Source organism: Heterocephalus glaber, unplaced genomic scaffold, assembly GCF_053883595.1.
Source record: "Heterocephalus glaber isolate CG9 unplaced genomic scaffold, H.glaber_assembly_v1.0 deba00001457, whole genome shotgun sequence".
Taxonomy (NCBI): domain Eukaryota; kingdom Metazoa; phylum Chordata; class Mammalia; order Rodentia; family Bathyergidae; genus Heterocephalus; species Heterocephalus glaber.
Window position 1 is genome coordinate 22,596,312 of NW_028258305.1, and position 25,196 is coordinate 22,621,507.

Sequence of the window (25,196 nt, forward strand, 5' to 3'; positions counted from 1 at the left end):
CTAGCCCCTTTTGCATCATGCTGGTGGGCGCAGAGGCCTCTGAGTACCTGGATGGCTGAGGGCAAGGAACTCAATCCTGGGGAATCAATTCCCATTCCCTAGCCTGCAGCCATTCCGGCCCTGCTGGGTCTCTTGCACTCCAAGTATATTCTTCCTTTCCTCCATTGGGAAGTAATAGTCGAATTTCCCCTTGATAGTGTGGATCAATTAGCCTTGCCAACACTGTAATACCCTTCTCAGCTTGTTTACTCCGATGCATGAGGAGCCCAAAATGACCAAGGGGAAGTCTTAGCTTCCAGTTCAATGAAATCATTGTTGAGCTTCCTGGTACAAGCCTTCCCCAGTCTGGAACTAAGAGTTCTAACCCAGAAGAGCATATGGTTGTTGGAACAGGAAGCAGACATTTTGCGAGTGGATCACTACGGGTAATAGTGAGTGGTACAATTTCCTCTTCACCCTTTGATTCTGGAACCATGGATCCTGGCTGTGGGAGACACAGTAGCATATAATAGATGCTGATTCAAAGCAAATACAGCTTTTTCTTGGAAACTGCCCAAGTGCCCATCAACTGGAAACTGGATACAAAAGATGTGTGCTTGTGTTTTTTTTATAAAACGGAGTACTACTCAGCCATAAAGAACGAGAAACTAGAGACATTTATAGCTAAACGGATGCATATTGAGGCCATACTCTTAAGTGAAATAATAGGACACACATGTACAAATACTGAATAGTTTCTCTAGTGTGAGAAACTGAAAGTGTAAATAAGGATTAAAATGATTAAAATGAATAATTGATAATTTGAAATATTAAAAGGTCCAAAGGTGCAGGGTGGTGGAAGGGGAAGGGGAAGGGGAAAGGAAAGAAGGGAAAGGAAAAATTATGAGAAAAGAAAAAAAATTAAAATGAAATCTATGTAAATAGGGAAGGGTGGAGGGGGTGAAGGGTGCACAGGTAATGGGGAAAAAAATAAGAACCAACATACATCATGTACAGGTACAAGCACCCAATGATAAATGTAAATGTATTGTATACCTAAAATGTACCAATAAAAGAATTTAAAAAATAAATTTAATATATGCCAAAAAAAAACCCCAAAACAAAAAAACAAAGCAAATACAGCTTTTTGAAGAGCCTTGTCCAGGCCTGAAAGGTATTGCTACCTAGCTGGCACTGCACCTTCAAAAGGCACTTCCACCTTTTTATCAATCCAGCTGCTTCTGGATGATGAGGAACACAGTATACCAGTGAATTCCATGAACATGAGCCTTACATCTTTGGCTGTGAAATGTGTCCCTTGGTCAGAAGCAATGCTGTATGAAATACCATGATGGTGGATAAGGCATTCTGTAAGTCCATGAATGGTACTTCTGGCAGAAGCATTACATACAAGGCAGGGAAACCATACCCAGAATAAATGTCTATGCCAGTAAGAACAAAGCACTCCCCTTTCCATGACAGAAGTAGTCCAATATAATTAACCTGCCACCATGTTGAACACAGACTGATCATCCCGGGGAATGGACAAATCCAGTGATGAGTATCATGCCCCTATGATCTAATCACCTCCCAAAAGCCCCATCCATGAGTACATGAGGCTTTGGGAGGATGTCTGGGTATAAACTACAACATCCTTCAAAGTATCTGAGGTTGTAAGTGTGCACCACCCCACATGATGTGTTTGAGTATTTTTTATTAAATACTGGTAGACTGCATGTAAGAATAATTTTGATGAATGATTTTATGCCTGGAATGTTGCTATCTTCCTCGACAATGCATCTTTTCTTACCTCTGCCAGACTCCTATGTGTATTACCTGTCTAGAACCACCATAATCCAAGTGAAGGACATGAGATATCCTAAACCTGATAGACAGGTGGGCTATAGGCTGGAGCATGAGCTCAGTTATTTATTGCTGGCTTATCCCTCTCTGAGGACAGTGAGGAGTGCTTTACCCAGAGTACGTGCTTGGCTCTTGGCTTTGACTGTCCCCTTCTCCTGGCTCCATAAGGTAATCATGGAGGTAGAAGTGTGGCTGAATTAGAAGCTGGAGGCATGATGGGCAGGGAGCTTGGAAATCAGGGTGTTAGATGAATGGCCATGTGGGTATTACATTCTCGTAGAATAAAGTGAGGGAAGGGAAACAATGAGCTAAGGATTAGAGATGAGGAGCTGTGAGGTCAGTCAGTAGAGGGACAGCAGACAGCATGATAATAACAGATTGAGAGTTGCAGGATCTGGAATGTGGAAGGAAAGACTGAAAAACCTTGAGAAGATCAATTGTGGGTGAGGAAAATACTATACATTCTCTACCTCTAGGCCCAGAGAAAGCCTGCCTTCATGTGGAAGGGCTGCAGGGCAAAGGCTGACTTCTGGAAGGAAGGCATAGCAAGCTTGCTGGTAGTAGGCTGGGGTCCCAGAGCCTCCATGGGAGTGGTTGAGAGGGAGGGAATTGGCAGGGGACTAGACAGTACAGGGAAGAAAAGAACACAGAGGTAGGACTCTGGATTTGTGGTCATGGCTGAAGTGAAAGGCAGTTAGCTAGTCTCGTGGAGAGGACTGGGAGAAGAGAAAGAATTTTAAACTATCATCTTAAATCCTTGCCTTGGGGTTTTAGGGATCAGGGGTGTGGAGAGCTTTATCAGTACAAATGGAATTGGATGGTGAAGTTGAGCTGGTTTGGTTGAAGATTTCTCCCTGGGTCTTCATGGAAGTTTCCAGACAGGAGAAGCAGAATTCCCTGGAAGAGGGCGTGGCTCCAAGGACTTGCAGCCCAAATGCACCTCAGCAGGGTGCTGTGGCTTCAGAGGGCAGCCACCTGTGGGGCAAAGGTGTCTGGGCAGGAGGTGTATACATGTGAGGGGCAGAGATAAGGTCCAGTGCAGATGGCCTAACTAACAAGTGGTGTCCTGTCCTCTTAGCCCTGCCAATAATTATCGAATTTCAGAAATGCTGCTTGTTTGGGTTACCTAGAGAAACAATCGCAATGACGCAAACACTGATTTCATGGAGCACCCCTCACCCCAGGCAATGGCTGGGAGTCAAGACCTGGAAATGGCTGATGCTGGTCCCTAACCCACCTGGTCCTGAGGACAGGGCCAAGAGACCAGTAACTACACACCTTCGACCTGCTGGGGTCCCTTAGATTGTACTTCTTGCGCTGTATCTCCCTGCCTTGCAGTCAGCTGTTCAAGTATCTGTGGGACACCTACCATGACAGTCACTCAGCTAGAAACCTGGGATACCCTGTCTACAGGAAGACAGTCTCATGTTTTAAGGATGAGTAGGATGAGTTAGTTGCACAGGAGGTCATCTTAAATCACTGCTTCACAGATTCTGACATCATAAGTTAAGAGTGAGGCCCAAAAGTCAGATTTTCACTTGAGCATATTTGGAAGCAATAATGCTAGTTTCTATCTTTTGGGAGTGAGGCAAGGGGCCTTCTTGGGCCACAAGCAGCTGGAGGAGACTGGTATCCTTTCTGGGCAGGAAAGGATACTGGTGGGAGTGGCAGTGTGGTCTAGCTTTGGTTTCACACATCTGGGCAAGCAAGGCCTGACTGAAACTTCCTCCACCCATCTTCTTGGGGTGCCTCAAACCCTGCCTTCACAGATTGCCTGGTTTAAGGTTTCCTTCCAGCTGAAATACTGGGCTGGCAGAATGAAGGAAAAGGTGCATCCACTATTAATTGTCAGTACATTTCTGGAGCTGAAACTACCAATTGTGCTAGATTGCAGCCTTGTAGATGAAGAGTAACCATGAGAAAATCCCACAGGACCTAAATTGGGGAACATCCACAGGGAAGTAGGAAGGAAAGCAAGTTACTTAGTTTCACTGTTTGGGAGGAGCAGTTCTGGAGTGCACAGGAAATCCAGAGTGAACAACAAGGATGGCTTAACTGGGGGATCTTGACAGGGGTGGGCGGGGAAGCCTCGGGGAGGGAGTGGAGAAGAGGAAAGCTGAGGTGGGCATTATGGTGTCAGGAAGGCATCCATAGGCCTTTGGTGACAGCTGATGGAGTGATGGGCAGATGGAAAAGAAGGGTGATGGCAGGGAACCACCCAGACTTAGCAGAGGAACCTCCACTTTGGATAGGGAGACTGACTTGGGGTGTGAAGCTGGGCTCTGGGCCACAGAGCCCACAGGTGCTACAGAGTAGTGGAAGCTTTGAGTTCTTAGCTGCTCTCTCCTTGACAGCTTCAGGGCTGGAGGCAAAGGAACAGGCAGGGGCATAACTGAGGGATGTCTGTGCCTACAAACCTCAGGGCAGTCCTCTCCTGACTCTCGGAGCAATCTGCCCCGAGGCCCCTTCCCTCCCTCTGCCCCTGGCACTGGTACTGAACAGGCAGAAACACTTATCTACATCTATCTACAAGATAAGCAGGGATTTGGAAAGACTTCATTTATTTTGATGGAAAGAGGAATTCATTCTGTGCCCTCAATTCCTGGGAGCCTTTTACTTCAGCCAAGGACTTGACCTGCTCAGATTTTTTTTTTTTCTTCCTCTCTCAGGGGTAGTTGAGGACCACAGTGCCTCTCCGGGCAAAATAAAAAAGCAGATTAAAGAATTGCAACCTTAAAAAAAAAACAACTAAAAAAGAAAAGTCCAAAATCAACAGGAAGTTCCCATAGAAGATGAAAATATTTGAGATTTGTGCTGAGAGCAGCAGGCTGAGGGGAATTCAGCAACGCAGTGTGGAGGTGGTGGTGTCTATGCCCCTCACTTTCCACTGCCCCTTCCTCTTGCAGGATGCCCCTGGACTTGCTGCTGGGCCCTGCCTGCTCCTCGGGTCTCTAGGCACATGTGTGCTTAAATCAGCAGCACATGCACATATATATATGAACACAGGACAGTCTGACCTGTGCCTGCCCAGACACACCCATGGATACACTTACATGCTCATACCAACGTCTTCGCGTGCAGAGTGAACCAGTAAGCATACACATGCTGAAAAGGCAGTAAAGTCCGCAAAATCTGGAGGCCTGACATCTCCTCCCACTTGCTGCATTTGGCCTCCTTTCCTAGGGACCTAAGCCCTTGACTGGTGTGGCTGTTGGGGGACTTCTCACAGGTGCGTCCTTATGCCCACTAGCTCCATCATACCAGACCTGTTGTTTTCAAGTGTCTTGAGGATCTCAGGACCTATTTATACTCTCCAAAATTGTAAGAGCCTCAAAGAGCTTTTACTTGTTGAGTTATATCAGTCACTATAGTGGCATTATTTTACATTTCTATAAATCTCTAATTTGCAGCTTAATAGAAAGCAGGTGGATTCTTCTATCTGCTTCCACATTAAATCTCCTATGACATATTTTGGTTGAAGTATATAAAGAAAATCTCAGATCACAGAGATATGAGATTGGACAAGAGAAGTCGCTCTTGGACCCTTGTAATAAAACAGCCTCTAAAATATCTCTCAGTGATCCCTCCCCTCATATTTGGGCTGGAGTCAATTATTCACTTGTAAGGAATATGTATGGCAAAAGTGATGGAATGTCACTCTGAGGACTGTACAGGAAGTACAGGAAGACTAACTTCCACCCTCAGCATGCACTTTCTTGCCCTCTTCCCCTGAGGGAGGCCAGCTGCCACGTTGGAAGCTGCACCATAGCAAGACCCAGCAGAGAAAGAACTGAGGGGTGCCTCTGCGGACATCTTGAGCAGTCTGAGTGACCTCCAGGCCACTGGATTCCTTAGTTATCAGGAGATACTATGCGATACATGTTTCTTGTTCGAAGTTGCCAAGTTTGGGGATGATTTAGTTCACAGCATTTGATAACTAATACACCCCAGGAAAGCATTTTAGGACCCTAGGAGTCCCCAGACCTCACTTTGAGAACTGCTACTCTAATTCTGTCTTCATCTTCTCTCATGGGTTCTGCCCAATCAGCATCTGCCTCTTCTTTCAATGTCCTGCTGTCTACAGTACAGGGAGGGATTTGTAAGGGAACCTGCCCATGCGGGTGACCATAATGGTTTGCATTGCTGGTCCCAGAGGCAGACATCTGTCTGCTGCTCCTTAGTGTCTAACTTGCAGGGAATGTCCAGGTAATAGGGATGTTGCAGCAGGGTGAGTCATGGTCCATTCCCTCCTCAGCTCGTCCACATCCTGTTGCCCATTGGGGAACCAAGGTGTTAACTTGCAGCTCCTACACTGGGCCTTGGATGGCCTTAATTGCAAATCCTATTTCTTCTACCTTTTATGCCAACACACAGCCAATACCTGACTTTGTCTTTCAGTCTATTTGAATTAACATATGTTCACCCAGGGCCATCCACCTGACCTGCAAAGACCCTGAATTTCTGGTACCCCCATTCTTCTCATAGATGGAAAAGCTGTGGCAGGAAGAAGAATCAGAGTCATCCAATCAGGGCCCCACAGTCTGTGTGGAACCAGGAAAACTACTTCCTCTCATGCAGAACAGGCAGTGCTCTCTCATCTCCCCAGGAGTCTGGCATTTCTCTTCCTAAGAGTAACACCAACCCCAACACATCCCAGACTACTTCTGGCCTCCCCTGCTGGCATGTGCCATTGAAGATAAGGCCTTAGGCACATTTTGGACACATTGTCCCTTTTTAGAGGAGCACATGGAGACCATGGCCCAGCCAGCCAGGTAGAGACAGACAGATCAGGGCATCCAACTGAGAGATTAGAGCATGGGGCTGCCACCTCCCCTGTTCTGTAGGGGTGATGAGGGCTGTGTCGGGCTCACATCACTTCATGCTCAGTAGAAGCTCACTGAATGGCTGGGAATGACTACGGGGGCTGGCAAGTGTGTGAGTTTGATCTTTGGCCAGTTAGGTTGCTAGGATTAAAGGTTCGTTTTTCACAGGGTGAAAGTGAGTGGGTCAGTCTACAGTCAGGATGGAGACGTCACCATAGGAAGGTTGTTTGGGGTTGGCCAATCTCTGGTGAGTGGAGAGGCCAGTTTGGCTGGGGTGAGATCTCTGTCCTTATTTGCTTGTTACAAAGCTCCTTAATCTGGAGCTTCACAGAGCATCCTTGGCATCCTGCGCTCTTTCACCCTCATGCCGAGTGCAGAGTGGGGGTGCCAGAGACAGATGAGTCCAGGTGTCCAGGGAACTCATGAGTAGCACCTGGGATCACATTCCTAGGGCAGGGGGCTGCATGTATCCTTTCATCCAGGGCTGTCCTCCCAGCTGGCCTGGGACGCGGCTCCGGCATGGAGGGTGCAGTGACTAAAAAGGCTTCAGACCCTCTGAGGCATTTCCTGTTTTCCAGTGAACAGAAAGCGGCTTCCTGTTCAGAATAGTCCATAGGGACGGTTTCTTTTTCTGATGATGGGCGGGGTGTCTGGGGTGGAGGATGCAGGCTTTGTTGGACTTGAGGACCAGCTTGTAAGGCCTTGCTAGGAGGTGGCACAGGAAAAAGGGTGGGAAAGGAGGGAAAGAGCCCCAGATGCCTGGCCCTGCCTTGTTTCCTGGCTGGGCTTTTGTGTTCACATCCAAACCCTTTGGAGAGTGCAGCACACATCTGGTTGTGTTGAACAACTGTATATATTTCACATGCAGATGAAGTTTCTCTGGAGAGATGGAGCAGAAAACATGTAGCTTGTTTTGGGACAGAGTCTAGAGGCACACAGGTAGGAGGCAAGTCTTTGCCCGAACCAGACCCAGATTCAAATCATTGAGCACAGGAGCTGCCTTCCACCGCTGGGCTGGCTGTGTTGTTTGGACAACGTCTCTGAGCCTCGGAGCTTTCATTTTTAAATGAAGGGTGTGGGGGTGAGCGCCTAAGTACCTCTTCCCAGGAGGAATAGGTCAGTCTTGCCCTCTCTGACCTAGTGCAGAGCGGAGAGGGATATAGAGTGCATCTGTTTCCAGCAACCTAATAAAGCTACACCCTGGCCAAAATCGCGCTCGGCTGATCCCTTCACAGATCTGCTTGGGCTCCTTCTGCACCCTGCAGGCTACTCTGGTCTGCAGCTTGGCCTCCCAGGTGGTGAGTGGAGGAAGGGTCAGCTGGGAGGGTGGAATTTCCTGTTTAGCCCCACCCTCTTGGACCAGGATCTCAGTTCCTCTTCTCAAGGTCCACAGAGGGACAGAGGGAAGGGACAGCAAGGCCATTTATGGAAGGATGTCATAGGCCTGGGTTTTTAGGAGGTGTTGGTCACCCAAGCCCATAGCTCTCATGCCCACAAGACCCTGAGCTTGCAGGAGCTGGCCTCAGCTAGGCAGTGGGCTGCAGGGGAGCCAGGGAGGGACCTTCCTGTCTGGCCCCCATGTGGACTCCTGGCCCCTGGTGTGCTGTCCTCTGTGTCTCTGCCCTTGGCTCTCAGTGACAGCCTCCACTAGGATGGGCTTTCATGACTCTGCAGGGGAAGCTGCCTTAGGGCAGCTAAATTGCTGTAGCACAAGGCAGTGTGACCACTCTATGCGACCACGCTGAGGCTCACAACTCCCCCGAGCAGTGGACAGCCCAACGCAGCTGGCATTCTCCTTCATTCTCTCCCTCTTCTCATCCTCCATCTTTCTTTCTCAGGACAATAAAGTGGGAGCGAGGGGAGCTGATACATTGGGCAGTACTGTGAACATTTCCAGGTGCCCAGCTCAAGGGCACATTAACATTAAAACACTCCTGGAGGGACATTCCTCGGCAAGGCCCTCAGCCAGGCCCTGAGCCCAGAGCAGGACCTAGGCAGTAACTGCATAATCACAAGGCTGTGGGCCTCCAGGAAAACCCACACTCAGGAAGCTTAGCTTCTTTTCCTCTCTCCATGGCACCTGTCTTCTCAGTACAGCCTTAGGCTCAGGCAGGAGAGGACTGCCCCAGGATGTGGGGTTCCCTGGCCCTGGGGTCCATCCAGGCTGCTGTCACAGACTGCACAAATCCTATCCTTCCTAGGGTCACCCAAGCCCCAGGGGATGTGGATGGAACCTGGACGCAAAGATGGCAGGGTCCATGTGGTATGAGACATGGCTCAGGGTAGAAAGAGGCTGAAGGCAAGGCCAGCTTTCCCTAAATTCAAACCGGCCTTTTAGGTTGGTGGAGATGTGTCCTTTTAAAGGGACAAAGCTAGGACAGATTTAACCATAGTTTGATTTATAAGTATGAAAAACTTTAGCCCTATTTTCCACGTATACTACTGTTTAAATGTTTGGGGCAGCCTGGGTCTTCTAAGATATTAGTTGGCAATTTACTTAATAGTCACAATTAATGCTTATATTGTCTGTCCACACCTCACTCCATGCAAATTATATACAGGCAGGACTTTTATTTCTTTGGTTCACTATTGTCTAGGTGAATGGTTGGCACATAGTAGCAACTCCATGAAAATTTGTGGGATAAGTGAGTAAATGAGCGAGTGAATGAATGGTTGTGTGTGTAAAGAGTTTTTGTATGGTCTCTGAGGTCAGCCAGATGTGGCTTTGAAAATTCGGGCAATTTTAAATTTTTCTTATCCATAGAATGGGCCTATAAATACAACAGTCTTATGGAATTTGGGTGCCAAACAATTTCTGAGCCTCAGTTTCCTCATCTATAAAATAGGGAGAATTGGAATTTCTATTTCTTGTGATTTTTGTGAGGTTTAAGTAGGTTCTCGGATGGGAAGAAGTAAAGCGTCTGGCACACGGAAGACAATAAACTTAGGTTATTAATGGCCTAAAGGAGGAAGCATGGATGGGGGATTCTGCCCTGGTGCCCAGGGAACCAGCCTCTCCGAGCTTCTCAGAGCAGTCCTGGTAGGCGCTGCCCCCACCCCTCCCTGCAGAGGCCTGAGAGGAAAGCAGGAAGGTGGTCCCAGAATGGGCCTGGTTCTGACTTCATCCCTCAGGCAGCGCTTCCCTCATCTCATCAGCTGAGGGACAGTTGGCTATGGAACATGAACTCACACACAAAGACAAGGAGCCTTTAGTGAAGAGGTGGGCTGGACTCTCTCAGCGACTGCCCCACCTACAAAGGTCCTCAAACTACTTTCAGCCATTCCTGGGCCCTTGACTGTCTCACCCCGGGAAAGGCTGTGGAGGCTGCTGCAGTCCTGCCCTGGAGCTCAGGCCCCAAGCCTATGGCATGCAAAGCCAAGGGGCCGTCTGCCCTGTGCCTGTCCCTGCCCTCCTCGGCCTGCAGTGCCCTTTCACCACTGCTTCCTCCAGGAAGTCTGCCTTGAGGAGGCACACCCAAGCCCTCCTCTGCCCCTTCGTCTCGTTTGCCTTACTGCCTGAGATTTGACTTGTCCCCTGCTGGTTGCAAATTTGCTAAGGGCAAATGTATCTTTGATGCTTGTGCCCCCTTCCTGCCCCAGTGAGGGTCCTTCACTGGAGGAGTGGGGGTGGTGGGTGTCTGGTGCCCCTGGGAGTGTTGAAAGGCAGGACAGGCAAGGGATGGGAGGAAACGGGTCAGAGAGAGAAGAGATAAGCTAGCTGCCCATGTCACGCCGAGACACATGTTCCTACAGTGCAGGGCTCCCGCTGAAGGAGAGTGGGGTGGATGGAGTGAGGGGCGCTGCACCCTGTGGCGGGGAATCATATCGATACTACCTGTCACTGTGCCTGGGACCTTTTTATCTCACTGACATCTCATGACAGGCTTTGAGGTAGTAGGTCTTATTATCCTCATTACACACAACGGAAACTGAAACTGGTTTAGACAGGTACTGTAATTTGCACCAGGTGAAAGAGATGGAGTCAAGCCTCACTGCCTGTGGACTCCCTAGTGTGCGCTGCAAAGCCCCAGACATTTGGTTTTGGTGGATCTGGATCATGTTAAGAAGGAGAGGCTTACATATTCCCTAACCACTTCTCAGACAGCCATTGCAGCACAGAGGAGCCTTGGGGCCATTCTGAAGGCTCTGTGAAGTCCCAGCTTTTTGTGACACTGCCTCAGAGTAAGGGCCCACCAAAGCACACAGAACCCTGTTCCAGCCACCGAAGTAGGCTACAGATGGAAATTAGGCAGCCAAGATACCTTGGGCCAGCACAGGCACACAGACAGGCACAGGTGCAGCCTAGGTGTCATCCCTAAGCGGAAAGGCATCTTGGTCCGTTTTCTATTGCTGTTACAGAATACCCAAGACCAACTCATAATGGAAAGGGGTTTACTTTGCTCACCTTCTGGAGGGTGGGAGTCCAGGGCACAGCAGCGACATTGGCAAGTGCATCATAGCTTGGCAAAAGGCGGAAGGGTAAGTAAGCTCATGCAAAACAGAAAGTGGGAGGGCTGGGCTTCTCTACAACCACCCACACTTGCATTAATTCACTACTGCTTGAGAGGCAGTCATCCTTCATGACAACCTGATCACCTCTGAATACTGCCACCGGGGCAAACTCATTTCACTGAGAGTTTCAGAGGGAACAAACTACATTCAGGCCATAGCACAAGGTCAGGCTAGATGGGGTGGGCACACAGTTTTTTTATTGAAGAATAACAACACACATACAGAAAAGTACAAATTGTAAGAAAAAAGTCAGTGAATTGTGATAAAGTGAAACCACCTGTTTGCTAGCTCCCAGCTCAGGAAAAACAACAGAACTAGCTCTGTGGAGCTCTTCTGTGTCTCCTCCTAGTCACCACCGCCTCTCCTTGTGGGAGTAACCACTGTCCTGGTTTCTAGTAGCAATGATTGTCTTTGTACTTTACTAAAGGGAATCCTACAGCATGTGCTGCTCCCAGGCTGGCTTTTCTCCCTGGCCTTATTTTATGAGATCCCTCTGTGCCACTGCATATAGTTGTGAATCATTCCTTCTTGTGGCTATATAGTGTTTCATTGTGTGGATATTCCACAGTTCATTCTCTTATCCCAATGATGGCAAACCTTTTAGAGCTTTCAATGACATGGACAGCCCGATGTGGCACATGTGCTGTAGGTTCACCACCACTGCCCTATCCTATGGTTGATATCCCTTTCTGTTGAGTCAAGGGTGTACATATTTGGCTGTGGCAGATATTGCCCAAGTTTTGCAAAGTATTTGTAGCACTTCAGACTCAAAGCAGAAACTCTTAAGTTCCCACTGTTCCATATCCTATGTCTCCCCTTTTGACTTAGTCATCCGGTGGATGTGAAGTGATATTGCAGTTTGATTTACATGTGCATTTCTGATCTCGTTTCCTTTATGAGAGTTGTCTTCAAATGTTTTTGCCGATATACTTACCTCAAACACCACTAGCCCCACCTTCCTAACACCCTTTATCCTCATTAACAAGCCATCTTTTTTCCCCAGAGACTCATTTTTTTAGCCCTTAGTACTGACAGCAAATCCTCCAGTTATTGTTCGAGGCCAATCGCACTTGCCCCATGGGCAGCTGCTTTCTGAATCAGTGCTGTCTGTGATCAGCTGTCCGTCTCTAGAGCAGATGGGCCCATCTGATCATCCTTCAGGTACAGCTGAATACTAACATGCTTCTTATGTGACATCACCGTCGGGCTAAAGGATTTCAAATAAAAGTTAGACTTTCCTAGTCTTTTTTTTGTGTGCTGGGGATTGAACTCAGGGTCTTGCACATGCTAGGCAAATACTCTACCACTAAGCTGCACTCCCAGTGCCTGGAACTGCTCCTTCCATTTTTCCTAAGTTTTTCCGCTGTAAAGTATAATTGGCAAATAAAAACTGCACGTATTTATGGCGCATAGTGTGATGTTTTGATATACACTGTAAAATGATTAAATCAAGCCAGATAATATATCCATCCTCTCACATTCTCATTTGCTTGTGCTAACATTTTTTCTGTCTTAGCACTTTTCAAGTACACATTATTAACCAAATCCCCGTGTTATTCAATCTCTAGAATTTATTCTTCCCAACAGGGATGTTCTCCTTGGCCATATCTCCCATTGTCTCCCAGGCCCTGCTCCCACCATACTGCTCTCTGCTTCTAGAGGTTCCACGCTTCTCCTAATTGCTTACATTCATGGTAAGACAAGACAAGCTGGTGGGAAGTTTGCTTCATCTTGGGTCACTAAGAGAGAGTTGGTAAATCAGAGAGGAAAATACGCGATAAACATGCCCTTCTTGGGGTAGGTCTGGAGATCCCTGCCTGTATCTCCAGGCAGCAGGCAATGTGGCCAAGATGAAAACAGAAGCAGGGCTTGCAGAATGACACACCACAGTCCTTGGAGGGCTTTATGGAAGTGACTGGGGGTAGAGTAAGGGTATAGCTCAGTGGCAGAGTGCATGCCTAGCATGGCCCAAGAGGGAAAAAAAGTGAAATCACTTCTGTGAGAAAGGATGTTAGGCTAGCCCCTCCCCTTAGGATGCCAAATAGCAAACCACCTCAGAATACATTACACATATTGAAGCCTTCCCCTAACATGTGAGGGTAGGAGGGAGTGGGAAAATAATTAAAGTATGTACTGTACGTGTGCAGATCTGCCAAAATGAAGCTCCTTAATCAATATAGCCAATATGCACTAATAAAAAATGTGGGGAAAAATGCAAGTCATATGAACACAATTTTGGCTAGTTGGAATTTCTGATGTACTCAAAAGTGGACTTTATTGAATGTCAAATATTTCTGAAGGCTGGGAGTGTAGCTCGGTGGTACAGCATTTACCTAGCATTCAATCCCCAGCACTGCCAAAAAGAAGAAAAAAAAAGTCCTTGAGAAGCCAGTATGGTAGAAAGAGGAGAATGAGGAGCCTTGTAGCACCAGGGCCGCCTGAGTGGAATAGAAAAGGAGCCCAGAGTGACAAAGGGATCCGCAGGGTCCAGGAGTCACCAGTATGGCCACAGACGTGGGCTGAGAGCGAAGGGAAGTGCAAGCTAACCAAGAGCCTGACTGTCAGCTCAGAACTCAAGGAGATCTCAGCCTACAAGGAGTGTCCTGAACCTCAGCATTCTGAGCAACAAGCCAGACACTGAGTCCCGGGGAGGCCTTTGTGGACTTTGGTTACAAGGAGGTGCATTTTCTTTTTTGCAGAGCCAAAAACACAAGGGCTGCTTGCTTCCCTGCCATCTCCCAGTGCTCTGAGGGAGATAGGATGCTATCCTTCCATGCTACCACAGCCAGGGCTGCACCCCATCTGCACAGGCCCCTCAAGCCTCTTCGCGGGGCCCCAGAAACACAGAGACAAGCAGGGAGGTCAGGGGAAAGCACAAACTTGCAGCCCCTGTACACATGCAAAGAAGGAAAAAGCTGAAACCTGTTTAGGTTTTGGATTAGGGAATTTCTGATTTACAAAAGACAAAAAGCTTGAGTGGTACCCCTTTGCCACCGAGAAGTAAGATTCAACATCATTGTATTTATTAGGTTCTGAAACAATACACATTCACATCCTTTTGAATACAGTACATTTGGCACAACAATGTTTACAATGAAATAACACTAATGAATGGCAAGAGATTAAAATTACACCCAGAAAGGAAAAAAATGTACAAATAAAGCATCACAACACAAAATAAAACCCTTAAAATTGAATATGTTGTATATTTAGCCAGAATTATTTTGCACATAATTTAAAAAGAGGTAACATTTTAGCCTTCTTTTGTTTTTATAAAGCAAGAATGTGTTAGTTTTTCACCTTTGGAGGAAAAAATTATGTTTCTACTTCAAAGTCTATAATGAGAGAACACAGGAGAATAGCTATCCTTCATATTTTTTTTGGCATTTTTTCCACTGTTTTTTTTTTTTTTGAAAGAGAGAGATTGAGAGAGAGCTGGAAAGATTATAAAGAACTGGCAGAAATGCAACAGTTTTGTCTGCTTCCAAATCCTAGTAAATGAAAAGATAAGTACTCAAGAACACAGGAGCCTTTTCCCACAGGTCTAGGCTGGATTGCAATCTGCCTGTGTGAGAGTCAGTGGAGCATCCCTGGCCACAGGCTCTGCGTGCTAAGGGGGCCTAAGCTCCCAGGTGGAATGTATTATTTGACTTCCCAGCAAAGATGCCTGTTGTCCTGCAGAAAGAGCCTAACCCCTACAGCCATGCAAATACCACCAAGCCCTCAGACAAGGCCATTTGGCATTGCAGTTGAAGATGGCTTGGTTGTCCAAAGTTCATAGTGGTGAAGGAAGCAGGAGAGACAGATGGGAGGTGTTGATTGAGGGTTGATTGAGAATATGCATGAGTATGCTGGGCGTATGGTCGTGTCTCCCTAAAAAATGAGATGATGCCACCGTGAAGATGTTTCTGTGCTTGTACTCCACTTCAGAAGATAGTCTGCCCCTGGTATGTCAAGTTACCGAAGATAAATTAAATTAATCCAATATTCTTCATCACTTCACTGGTATGCCAAACACATGGATTGATATAGCATAATATTTAATATTTGCAATCATCATAAGAACATAATAATTACACCTGAGTTTTAAAAAAATAAAAACAAAAGAGAACTGAATGTCATCGTTAGTAACAAAGGCTGTGATCAGCCAGATGCAAATAGGGATGCACTCTATGGGCTCGAAATAGTCACTGATCAAGCTTTAAAACCACAATTGAAAACATTCCTTTCTGGGGCTGGGGATTTAGCTCAGTGGTTCCGGCACCTGCCTCGCCAGTGCAAGGTCCCGAGGATGATCCCCAGTACCAAAAAAAAAATCCTTTCTGTCCCCCATCTCAATCAGGGAATAAAAGAGCACAGGGGAACTATACATGAAATTTAATATAGCTTAATACACATATATGTGTACATCTTTTAAAATACAACAAAATGAAATAAACAATATAAGCCCTCCCCCCAAAAAAAGAATACACCTATCTCTCGGTAACTTGAACCAATACACTTATAGAGTATTGCACTTGGACATTATTATAATTATTCTTTCATAGACTAAAGTTCTATAATATGCCTGAACATGCAGCAGTTGATACCTCTATATTCAATGAATTAATTCCACAGGCCTTGCAGCAAACACTATATACAAAAATCTCAAATGTACAAAAGGCAAAAAGCTTCATTAGTGCCACTTTGCCACTCACAAGTATATATATTTAGGGATAGCTGGGAAATCCACGTGCAACAGCTGGAATGGATTCCATTCCCTGCTAAATCAGTTCAGTAAAATAGGTAATCAAATGACCTCCAGGAAACATACACACAAAGCCACAGAGAAACCTTGGAAATCAAAGAATGTAACACTGTTAGTGTATCTACAAGAGGTAACATCTCGTCCATAAGTAGTGTCCACATGAGTTGCCACTGCATGTCACATGGAAATAAAACTCCAAGTACATCTGGCCACACTGTCAGTTGGCAAACCTGTTCCATTTGGGCTCCTGACACCCTCTACCCAATGCACGGTAAGTCTCATTCCACTTGTTTCAAAGTGGACACTTCATAATTAACTTTAAATGTTTAATGTTTAAAAATCACAACACAGTAGTACTACCATTTTGTAGAAGAGCGCAAAATAACACATTGCTGAAGAAAATAAATAGCATTTATGCTAGGAACTCAGGACAACACTGGGAACTCAGTTTTGCTAGAACCCTAGGGTCCTGGCCATTGCTATGGTGGCCTTTGTATTCAGGTAGAACTGTAATAATGAGGAGCGCTACTTGTTTCCTTTTCTTTCAATTCAACCAGCTCTCATGTGTCACTAAAGCATTGATAGAATTCATCTTGGACGACTGGATTCTCATTGTATATTAGCCCTTTAATATCCACCTGTATTCATACTGGAATTTCTATCTTTTGGCCAATTAGCTAATTTTGATAATACATTTTCAAATGTTAATGAAGTTCAAAAATCAAAATTATTTTTTCCACAAAAATGATTTCTTCCATGAGATACAAACTTGTAAGACTTTGGCATGCTCAAAAGCGGACACCAAAGCAAGCCAGAATGAGCTATTCCAGAGCAAACCGACGCAGCTTGCCAACCCATGTGTCTCCTGGGTCCCCTCCATCAAGGGCACCTGCCCTCATGTGGAGGAGGTGGCAGTCTCTTCTTCTCCTGGGCAGAAGGGCAGGGATGGCAGGCCAAGGGGACAGAAGAAACGAGAAGCAGAGGTGTCAGGATTCTACATCCAATGGGAAAGCCAGAGTCTTCTTGTTTGATGTTTTCCTTTTTGCTTTGTAGTGAAAGAAGTGCAGTTGCTTCACAGCAAGGAGCCCCCATGGAGTGGAACGAGGCTTGCCACACACAGTTCAACCCTGGCAGTGTAGACACCCAACTGCTGACCCAACTCCAGTCTGTATTCCCAGTGAGGCAAGACCCAAGAGTGCCTTCTGGTCACCAGGAGGTGGGAGAAGAGGTGGTGTGGGGGAAGGGAATGCAATAAATAGAGAATGGCATGGGATGGGGCTCTGGGAAGAGGAGTAGTTCTGGACCTTCTGAGCCTCTGGAACATGGGGTCTTCTCAGCACCCTCCCTGCAGCAGTGGGGAAAGCCAACCCCAAGTGGCTTCTCAGGGCATCAGGTCTTCACCAAAGTAGGAGAAGCCTTTGAATTCCTCCTGGTTGATCTGCTTCACAATCGCTTCATCCACAAGCGTGAGTACGGGCTCTTCCCGGGTAAAGTCTTGGTCAAAGTTATTGACATCTCTTTTGGTTTTCTGTAGGAAGACAAGAGAAAGCCCTGAGTCAAGGCTGACCTCCCTTCCGAGAGACCCCCATGGGGAATGGGCATCCAGGGGACCAGCCCCTCGCCAAAGTGAGCCTCCAGCTACTGGGAGCAGACACAGGGCTGTCCCAATGAGGCAACGATGGATGGCCCCAGGACCAGGAGGTGACAGCGGAGGAGGAGAGAAGGAATGAGCTGAGGTGAGAAGGAAGAAGGGGTGTGTGGGGATGATGGAAAAGCAGGGAAGTGGGATTCCCACAGGCTGTGTGCATGTGCATGTGCATGTGCGTGTGTGCATGTGTGTCTGGGGAGAGAAGGATGCACAGCTCCCATCTCACATCCACTCATAGCATCTGCCATAAGCCTCGGGCATCAAGCCCTTCCTCCCTGTGACCCAAGAATCCACCTCCCACAGTCTCCAGTGCTCCAGACCCCATAACCCTGCCATGTCTGCTCAGAGGATTGGCAGGGGCAGGATCATCTTCTGGGAAGCCTGCCTTGACCCCTACTTGTGCTCACCAGGACCTGAGTTTATATTCCCACATTTCTATTACTGTCGTTGCACTCGGCATGCTGACTTGCCATACGTTTATGTCTTTTTCTAGCCCACAAGCTCCTGAAAGGCACACACCTCATCTAGGTCATGTTGGGTTCCATAATGAACAAAAGGAATAAACTTATTGAGCTTCACTTAGTGTCTCCTGAGTGAAGTGAGCAAACCTGTTACCCCCCAATTCGGAAGGACTGGAAGAAGTGGTTAGAAGTTCAAGTTCCCAGAGGAGGACTGTATGGCTTACAGTTTGTGGGGGTGGGGGTGGGGGGTGGGTGGCAGGGAGAAAGAGAGTAGCAATCAATCAGCCCACAAACAAATCTTGGGTTTTGGAGAAAATCAGGAAGTGTAAATAATGCTCTCTGCCTTTAGGAGTTTACAGCTGCATTGGGGAGCCAATATGCCTGTCTAGAACATACCGCATTGGTTGGGAAAACTTCCATAGGAAAGTCAGGGCTTGGAACAAGGCCTGAAGGATGGGGTACAATTGTATTGGTAGAGATGGGAAAAAGGCATCTTGTCAGGGAGACAGGAAGGACAAAGGCAGGAACACTAAAATTGTATACATAGGACAGCAGGTTTGCCAAGATGCCTGGGGCAGAGTCCCAGGATTGTGGGAGGTAAAACTAGAGCCCCACTGTGAGGCCTTCAATACTAGCCACTCGTTATTTCTCTCTCTCACTCCCAGTAAAGTACACAGCACAACGTTGGGAAGACCGGAGGTGTCCAGCAGTTCTTTTTTTTTTAAAGACACTGATGAACTGGTACTACCCGGGATGAATAACTTGGATGAGGGAGTATATCCTATGGAAAGGTTAGCAATGTAATATTTCCCCCAGGACTGGACAGTGAACCCAGGGCTTTTACAATCAGCTATGCTCTCAGCCTTTTTTATTTTGAGATGGGGTCTTGCTAAGTTCCCTCGGTTGGGCTTGAACTTGTGATCCTCCTGCCTCAGCTTCCCAGAGTGCTAGGATTACAGGTGTGTATCACCATGCCCTGCTAAGATCAGCAATACTATTTGTAGGAGAAATAATATTAATATACTCTATGCTCTGTGAGAACCAGTAACCTAGGAGATATCAATAAGTAGCCCATGAATAAAGTGGCTTTGAGTCAAAGCTGTATCTCTTCTCTGTCTTGTCATGCACATGGCAAATTAAAGTCACTGAGAAGTTGTAGAGCATAGAAACTGGGCCCACTTTGTTTCGGCTAGCCTTCCTCAAACTTGAGATCAACTCTTTTCAGCTCCCCCAGTAGTTTTCTAACATCTCTCCTGAGAGCAGAGTTCTGCAGAGCAGTTTGGGAAGTGCTGCTTCAGGGTTTACAAAGCATCTTCGTATTCATTCCCTTGTCTGAACCCTATTGACAGGTAGGTATTATGATCCTGATTTTACAGTAGAGGAAACTGGTTCAAAGATGTTTGGTGGCTTGGCCAGAATCAAGAAAGAACAGAGCCTGAAAAGGCAAACCTGGAACTCAGATCTAGATCTCAGCATGATGCCTCCTACAGGGTGGAAGGTCTGGAAATTCATATACTGGACAAATGGGAAGGCACACCAAAAGGTCAAATTCAACCACCAGGAGACATTAAGAAAAGCCATTGAGCCAAAATAAAGCCAGAAAGTTCTGCCATAGGCAAAGCTGGTGGGGGAGAGCTGTGGATTGGGGAAGAGTGGATACCATGGGCAGGGGATCTGTCTTAAGTAGCCCCAGATTGAATTTGGAATCAGACAGCACAGAGCAGCAGCCATCCTGTTTTTCAGCACACCAGTCCTGTCTGGTGTTTCTTCTCTGGGAGTAAGCTGAGTATTTCAGGTCTCAGGAACCTTGGAAAGAGGAAGCAGGGTGACAGAAAACCCAAAGGACTCCCAGAAGCAGGACTTGCAGCTGCAGGACATCATGTTGACCCTTGAGATGGGAAAAGCTCAGGAATGGCTTAGTGGCCTGTGGCAGGATGACTGGCCTGGGACAGGAGGCCCTGTGCTGAGTGAGACTTCAGAGAAGAACCACAAAGCATCCCCGCAGCAATGCATGCTACAGTAGGAGGGTGGTGGCTCAGGAAAGGGAGTTTTAAGGTCTTTTCTGAAGCTCTCTATGGAAGGAGGGGTGGATTAGCTGTGTTGGGTGAAGTGAGTCCAGAGGCAGGGATGCTGTGGGGAGGTACGGCAGCAACTCCAGAAGCACCAGGTGTCATCCCAAAGGCAACAAAGGGGCACACACACTGGGGCTGGAGCAGAGGGGATAGGAGGGGGTGGCAGCAGGGTGGAGAAGACAGACAAGGAATGGGCAGAAGGGAAAGTCCACTAGTACCATCCTTAAGGATGGGCCGTGAAAAGCAGGTCTCTGGAATTCTCTAGGGCAGGAACCCCTCTTTCCTGGTACGCTTTGCTCAAGGATAGCATGTATATGAAGATTCTTGAAAATCCATAAGCTCTCTGGCATTGGCTTTCCCTGTTTTCTTGATTGTTTCTGCTTCAGACTTTAGCCATTAGTGTCCATTAGATAGAAACTGGTTTCCAGTGCCCAAATTTCACAAGTTATTGAGTGAGCATGAGTGAACTAGGCTTGGTCAATGTGACTAGGTATACCCTTCCTAGACCTCCAGTTCTATGGTGGGCTTGCTTAGAGATCCATTTAGGTCTGGGTTTCAGGGGTCCCGAGTCACCTGTGGTACTCGAGAGGGTATGCCACTTGTTCTGACCTTGGCGGGCCTGGCTCACCCAAGCCCTTGCACAACTTGGCCCCTGCCCTATGTCAGTTATCCATTTCTAATTCAAATCACAACATCCCCACTGTGTGAAATTCCTGACTCTGGTTAGAGATTCCCAAGGCAGACTGTCCCCTAGCACTGGTATGCAGGCAGCATAGCATCCCTGAATTTGGAAAGGACTAAGATTATATCCTTCCCTCACTGCTACTATTCTTTGCACCGCTGCTGTCCCCTCATGGAGCAGGCATGAGACTCAACTCAACAGTTCCAATGGATAAACTCAGAGACACTGTATATCCCAATCCCCGGTCACCCCACTAATGCCTACATGCCAGCCTCTTAGCCTGCCCTGCACAGCCTGGGAGATGACTCTGGGGAAACAGAAGAACATTCCAGCTGCAATCCTTCCCTCCTCCATGAAGCTGTCCCCATAGCCCCTGGTTCACACTTGGGGAAAGTTACATGGGGTAGCAGAAAGGCCACTGGCTGAACTCCTGCCCTGGTACTTTCCCTCCCCAATCATAGCACTCTGTGAGGTCAAACTCCGTAAACCTTGGTCTTTTCATCTGTAAAAAGAGGGTGGAAACAGATGCCCTATTGGTCACCTTGAATACAAAATGAGAAGCCAGGTGTTAGATGATCAGGCCTGACATGGAGTGGGTACCCAGGAACTAAATTCCTGCTCTCCTCAAATCTTAGCATCCGTGTGCCTTGAGCACTTGCCACGTAGCCTTGGTTGTGTTACCCAGCACAGTCCCTGTGATGTGCTTGTCGATGAGCTGCTGGAAGCTGGAGACTGAGCTTTTATATTCCCCTGTATGCCTCTAAGTCCTGAACTAGTGTGGAGCTGGGGCCTACCTCCAGGGACTAGGATTCTTCTATGGTGCCTCAATGCTCATAGGATAAAGTTCTGAGTTTCTATCTCACCTGCTCCCGAGGCCTCCATGATCTCGCCTCTGCCCACCTCCCTGGTACCACTGAGCCACGAGCTTCATACCTCTGGCTCCTCTGCCAGGGTCTCCCACTTCCTCCTTGCCTTCTGCCCATGTCTGCTCCCTTTGCTCACCTCTTGTGTGTCTGTCCTTCCTTCTTGTCCCTCTGAGGGTGGCTTGAGCCAAACATCTGATAGGTGCCTCACCTTTCCTCCTGACCTCTTACCACATCCCTTCATATAGTGAGGGTCCCTTCTGCCTGCTCTGTGAGCTCCATGCAGGCAGGGACTGGGATGAACGCAGCTTTCTCTCCCAGCCCAGCACGTACTGTTTACTCAAGCTATCTGCTGGAAGAAGTGGTTGGATGCACCTCTCTTGCTGCTACTGTATCCGGAGCCAGCAGAGTGACTTGGGTTCAGCGCCAGTGGCTGCTGTCCTGACAGAGCTTTTTCATTTGGGGAAGCAGAGGTGAGGGGAGGAGAGGAGGCTGAGGTCTGGCTCAGGAAGGTCTGCAGTGAGACAGCCCAGAGCAGGGTACACCCCCGGGGGCTGGCAAAACAGGAAGCGTAGGCCTAATTAACGGAGTGTCTTTGAGTGTTTCAGGCATAAAGGTCCTCTAATTGCAGCACAAGATAGAAACAAAAACAGTTTTAACCATGGGGAAATTCCATCAAGAGAAACGTGCTTTGGGACTTGGTAGGTATGTCTTTGACCCTCAGGGTTGGAGGTAAGGGCAAACAGCATTCCTGCTCCCTTTGGCATCTCTTCAGAGCTCAGGTCTTGGATTTAGAGACCTGAGGCTGACATCAGGGAAGGGCCCATCCTTGGTGTCTGCATGGGGGAGGGAGACAGAGCCAGAACTATTGAATCATTTCAAATTCCCCAGATCCTGCTGAGAGATGGCATCCCAGAAGCAAGGTCCTGGGGCCACCTTATACATAAGGCCTCCAGCCCCTGCCTGGGTGGCAGCGTTTGGTCTCCAGCACCAAGTGGAGTGGCTGAACACTCAATTACTGGCCGGCTACTGGAACTCAATCCCACCCTCATGTACTGGAGCCATAAACACAAACTCTTGGAGGAGCCAGTGGCTTTTTCCTGCTATCTCTTGTCTGATTACCAGAAGATCAATAGATGGCTTTGTTTGTAAGCACCAAGAAGACTCCTTGATCTTATAGCAGATCCATGGGACTGGCTCTCACATAACCGCCTTGCTGGTACCTGATCTCCTCTTCCCCTTCCCTGCTGCTTACTACAAGTGACAGCAAGAGCCTAGGTAAAAGACTGACCCTAAGCTGGGATCCTCCAGAGCCATGTGGGTATGGCCAGAAGTATGAGCCATGCTGTGTCTCCAAAGAGCCAGTCACTGGGCTGGAAGTGTGGCTCAGTGGTAGGGTCTGGGTTCAATCCCCAGCACTGCAAGCAAACAGACAAAAAACACCTTGCCCTTCTTCCAGTTCCTTGGCACTGCCTGTATCCTGCTTTTGGCCATTTCTAATACGTCACGTACACCATGTTCCCCTCTCATAGCCCTCGAGGTACCTACTGCAAAGCAGTGTACACCGTAGACACTTAATGCTCATTTGTTTGACATTAATTCACTCACCAAATCCTTTCTAGCTTAGAAATATTCTTATCTAAGCTCTACTTTTCTCCTTTATATAATATTCTACAGAAAATGCAAGAATTTAAATAATCAGAATACTTACTGGTCATCAGTGAACTGGATCTGTACATACATTATACATATGCTCACTATACTTGCACATTCTTTGTATTTTTTTGGTACTGGGGATTGAACTGAGGACCTTGTGCTTGCCAGGCAGGCACAGTGCTACTGAGCTACATCCCTGGCTCTATACTTGCACATTCTAATAAACAGAGTACATGTGACTATACATATACGCTGATGTGTGAAATTAAATGAAATAAATCACTAAACAGGAATGGACCAAAGTTTCAGGTTAATTCAAGTTAGAAATTTCTCTAAACATAATCCTTTATCCTTTCTTCCCCTTTATACCTTTGTTAACCAATAACTGTTCATATCAGGTGGGCATGGTGGTGCATGCCTATAATCCCAGCACTCAAGAGACTGAGGCAGGAGGACAGAAAGGTCAAGGTCAGCCTGGGTAACTTAATGAATTAGCAAGACTCTATCTCAAGGGTTATAAGAACATACAGATAAAGCTCAGATAAACTCCAAAATGCTACGCAAATGTTATTGTAAATCTGTCATCCATTTTACTGCTACATCCTGCAGCTTTTTGTCATTTTAAAATGTGATTGGCATGCACACCTCCAGTCTATTAAGAGACCTATAAAAATACTGTTCAGGACACACTTAACATGGCCTCTGCAAACAGTCTCCTCTGAGGCTGATATCATGTCCCAGCATCTCTCTGTGGGGTATGGTTGTCCACTGAGAATCCACCAACCCTGGGCAAGTTTTTCATCTTGTTCATGAGGATGATATCAGGAAGACTTTCAATTGCTTCACTAGAATAGGGATACAAATGCCCACAACAGTTCTCTACTACTTGTGAAGTTAAATTTCCCTCTAACATCAAAATAACTAATCTCTCATAACATTTTCTAGATACTTGCTTTAATAACACCAACCTCAAAGTATTCCAGATCCACATTTCCCTTACTTCTAAGTACTGAGAGACAATCTGTCTCCTATTACTTGGTTTTATTGGTTTATTTCATCACATCCAAATCACATGGAAGATTCTTCAGTAACCTGGGCCCTGAACCCCAACCTCAGCTGCACAGAAGAATCACCTGCAGGAGTTAAAGCATGATGCTGGCCCATCCCCAGAGATTGTGTGGTCGCTCTGGATCTGGCCTGGGCATGGAGTAGGAGTCCCCGAGTAATTTATATTAAATGTAATTAATTCATTCATCTGTCTTGGGTTTCAGTTCCCTCTTAGTGATTACTGCCTTAATCTTTGAATTTTGAAGATATTTCTCTTTGGAGGTAAAATAACAGCCTTGTTTTTTTGTCATTGTTTAACACAATGGTTCTCATGCTGGCTGTGCATCAAAACCAAACACAGTTCTACAGAGCCTTGCCCCAGACTGCGAGAACTGGAATCTCCAGTGGGTAGGTTCTGGGCCTCGATAATTTTTTAAAGCTCTGTGAGTAATTCTGATGTATAGTCTAGTTGAGTTTATGTAAAGGAGTGGTGGATATCTGTCTTCTTTTTTCTTATCAGTTTCAGAAGGCCTTTTTGATGTCTAAAAGCCTGTTTAGGAGCCCATAGTTGTTCTAGATTTAGCTTCCTTTCAAGTTCATGTTCTATATTGGCACTCCTTCTGTTTCACTCCTTCCTTCCTTATTTTATATGGTTTTTTATAAAATGAGACATCGGACAGCTTACTGGATAATCACACTGGTTTCTTTAAATGTCACCCTCTGAGATGTAGTGCAGCTAAGTGGTTTGGCCTACATGTTTACAGCCCCAACATGTGGATTCCATTCCTGGTCCTCCAATTATTAATCCTTCTGGCCTTGGGTAAATTAGTCTATGTCTCCATT

General features: G+C 46.9%; 1 protein-coding gene across 3 annotated transcripts in view; it reads right to left on the minus strand.

Moving 5' to 3' along the window:
• Positions 1-14,178: 14,178 nt before the first annotated feature.
• The window catches only part of Prkce (protein kinase C epsilon), a 511,185-nt gene continuing 500,167 nt past the window's right edge, over positions 14,179-25,196 (minus strand). For all 3 annotated transcript variants that reach the window (XM_087216080.1, XM_004839392.4, XM_004839393.4), the window contains one exon: positions 14,179-17,452. In XM_087216080.1, the coding sequence (XP_087072206.1) occupies positions 17,306-17,452 (147 nt within the window). In that variant the 3' untranslated portion in view covers positions 14,179-17,305. The remainder of the gene's footprint in view (positions 17,453-25,196) is intronic.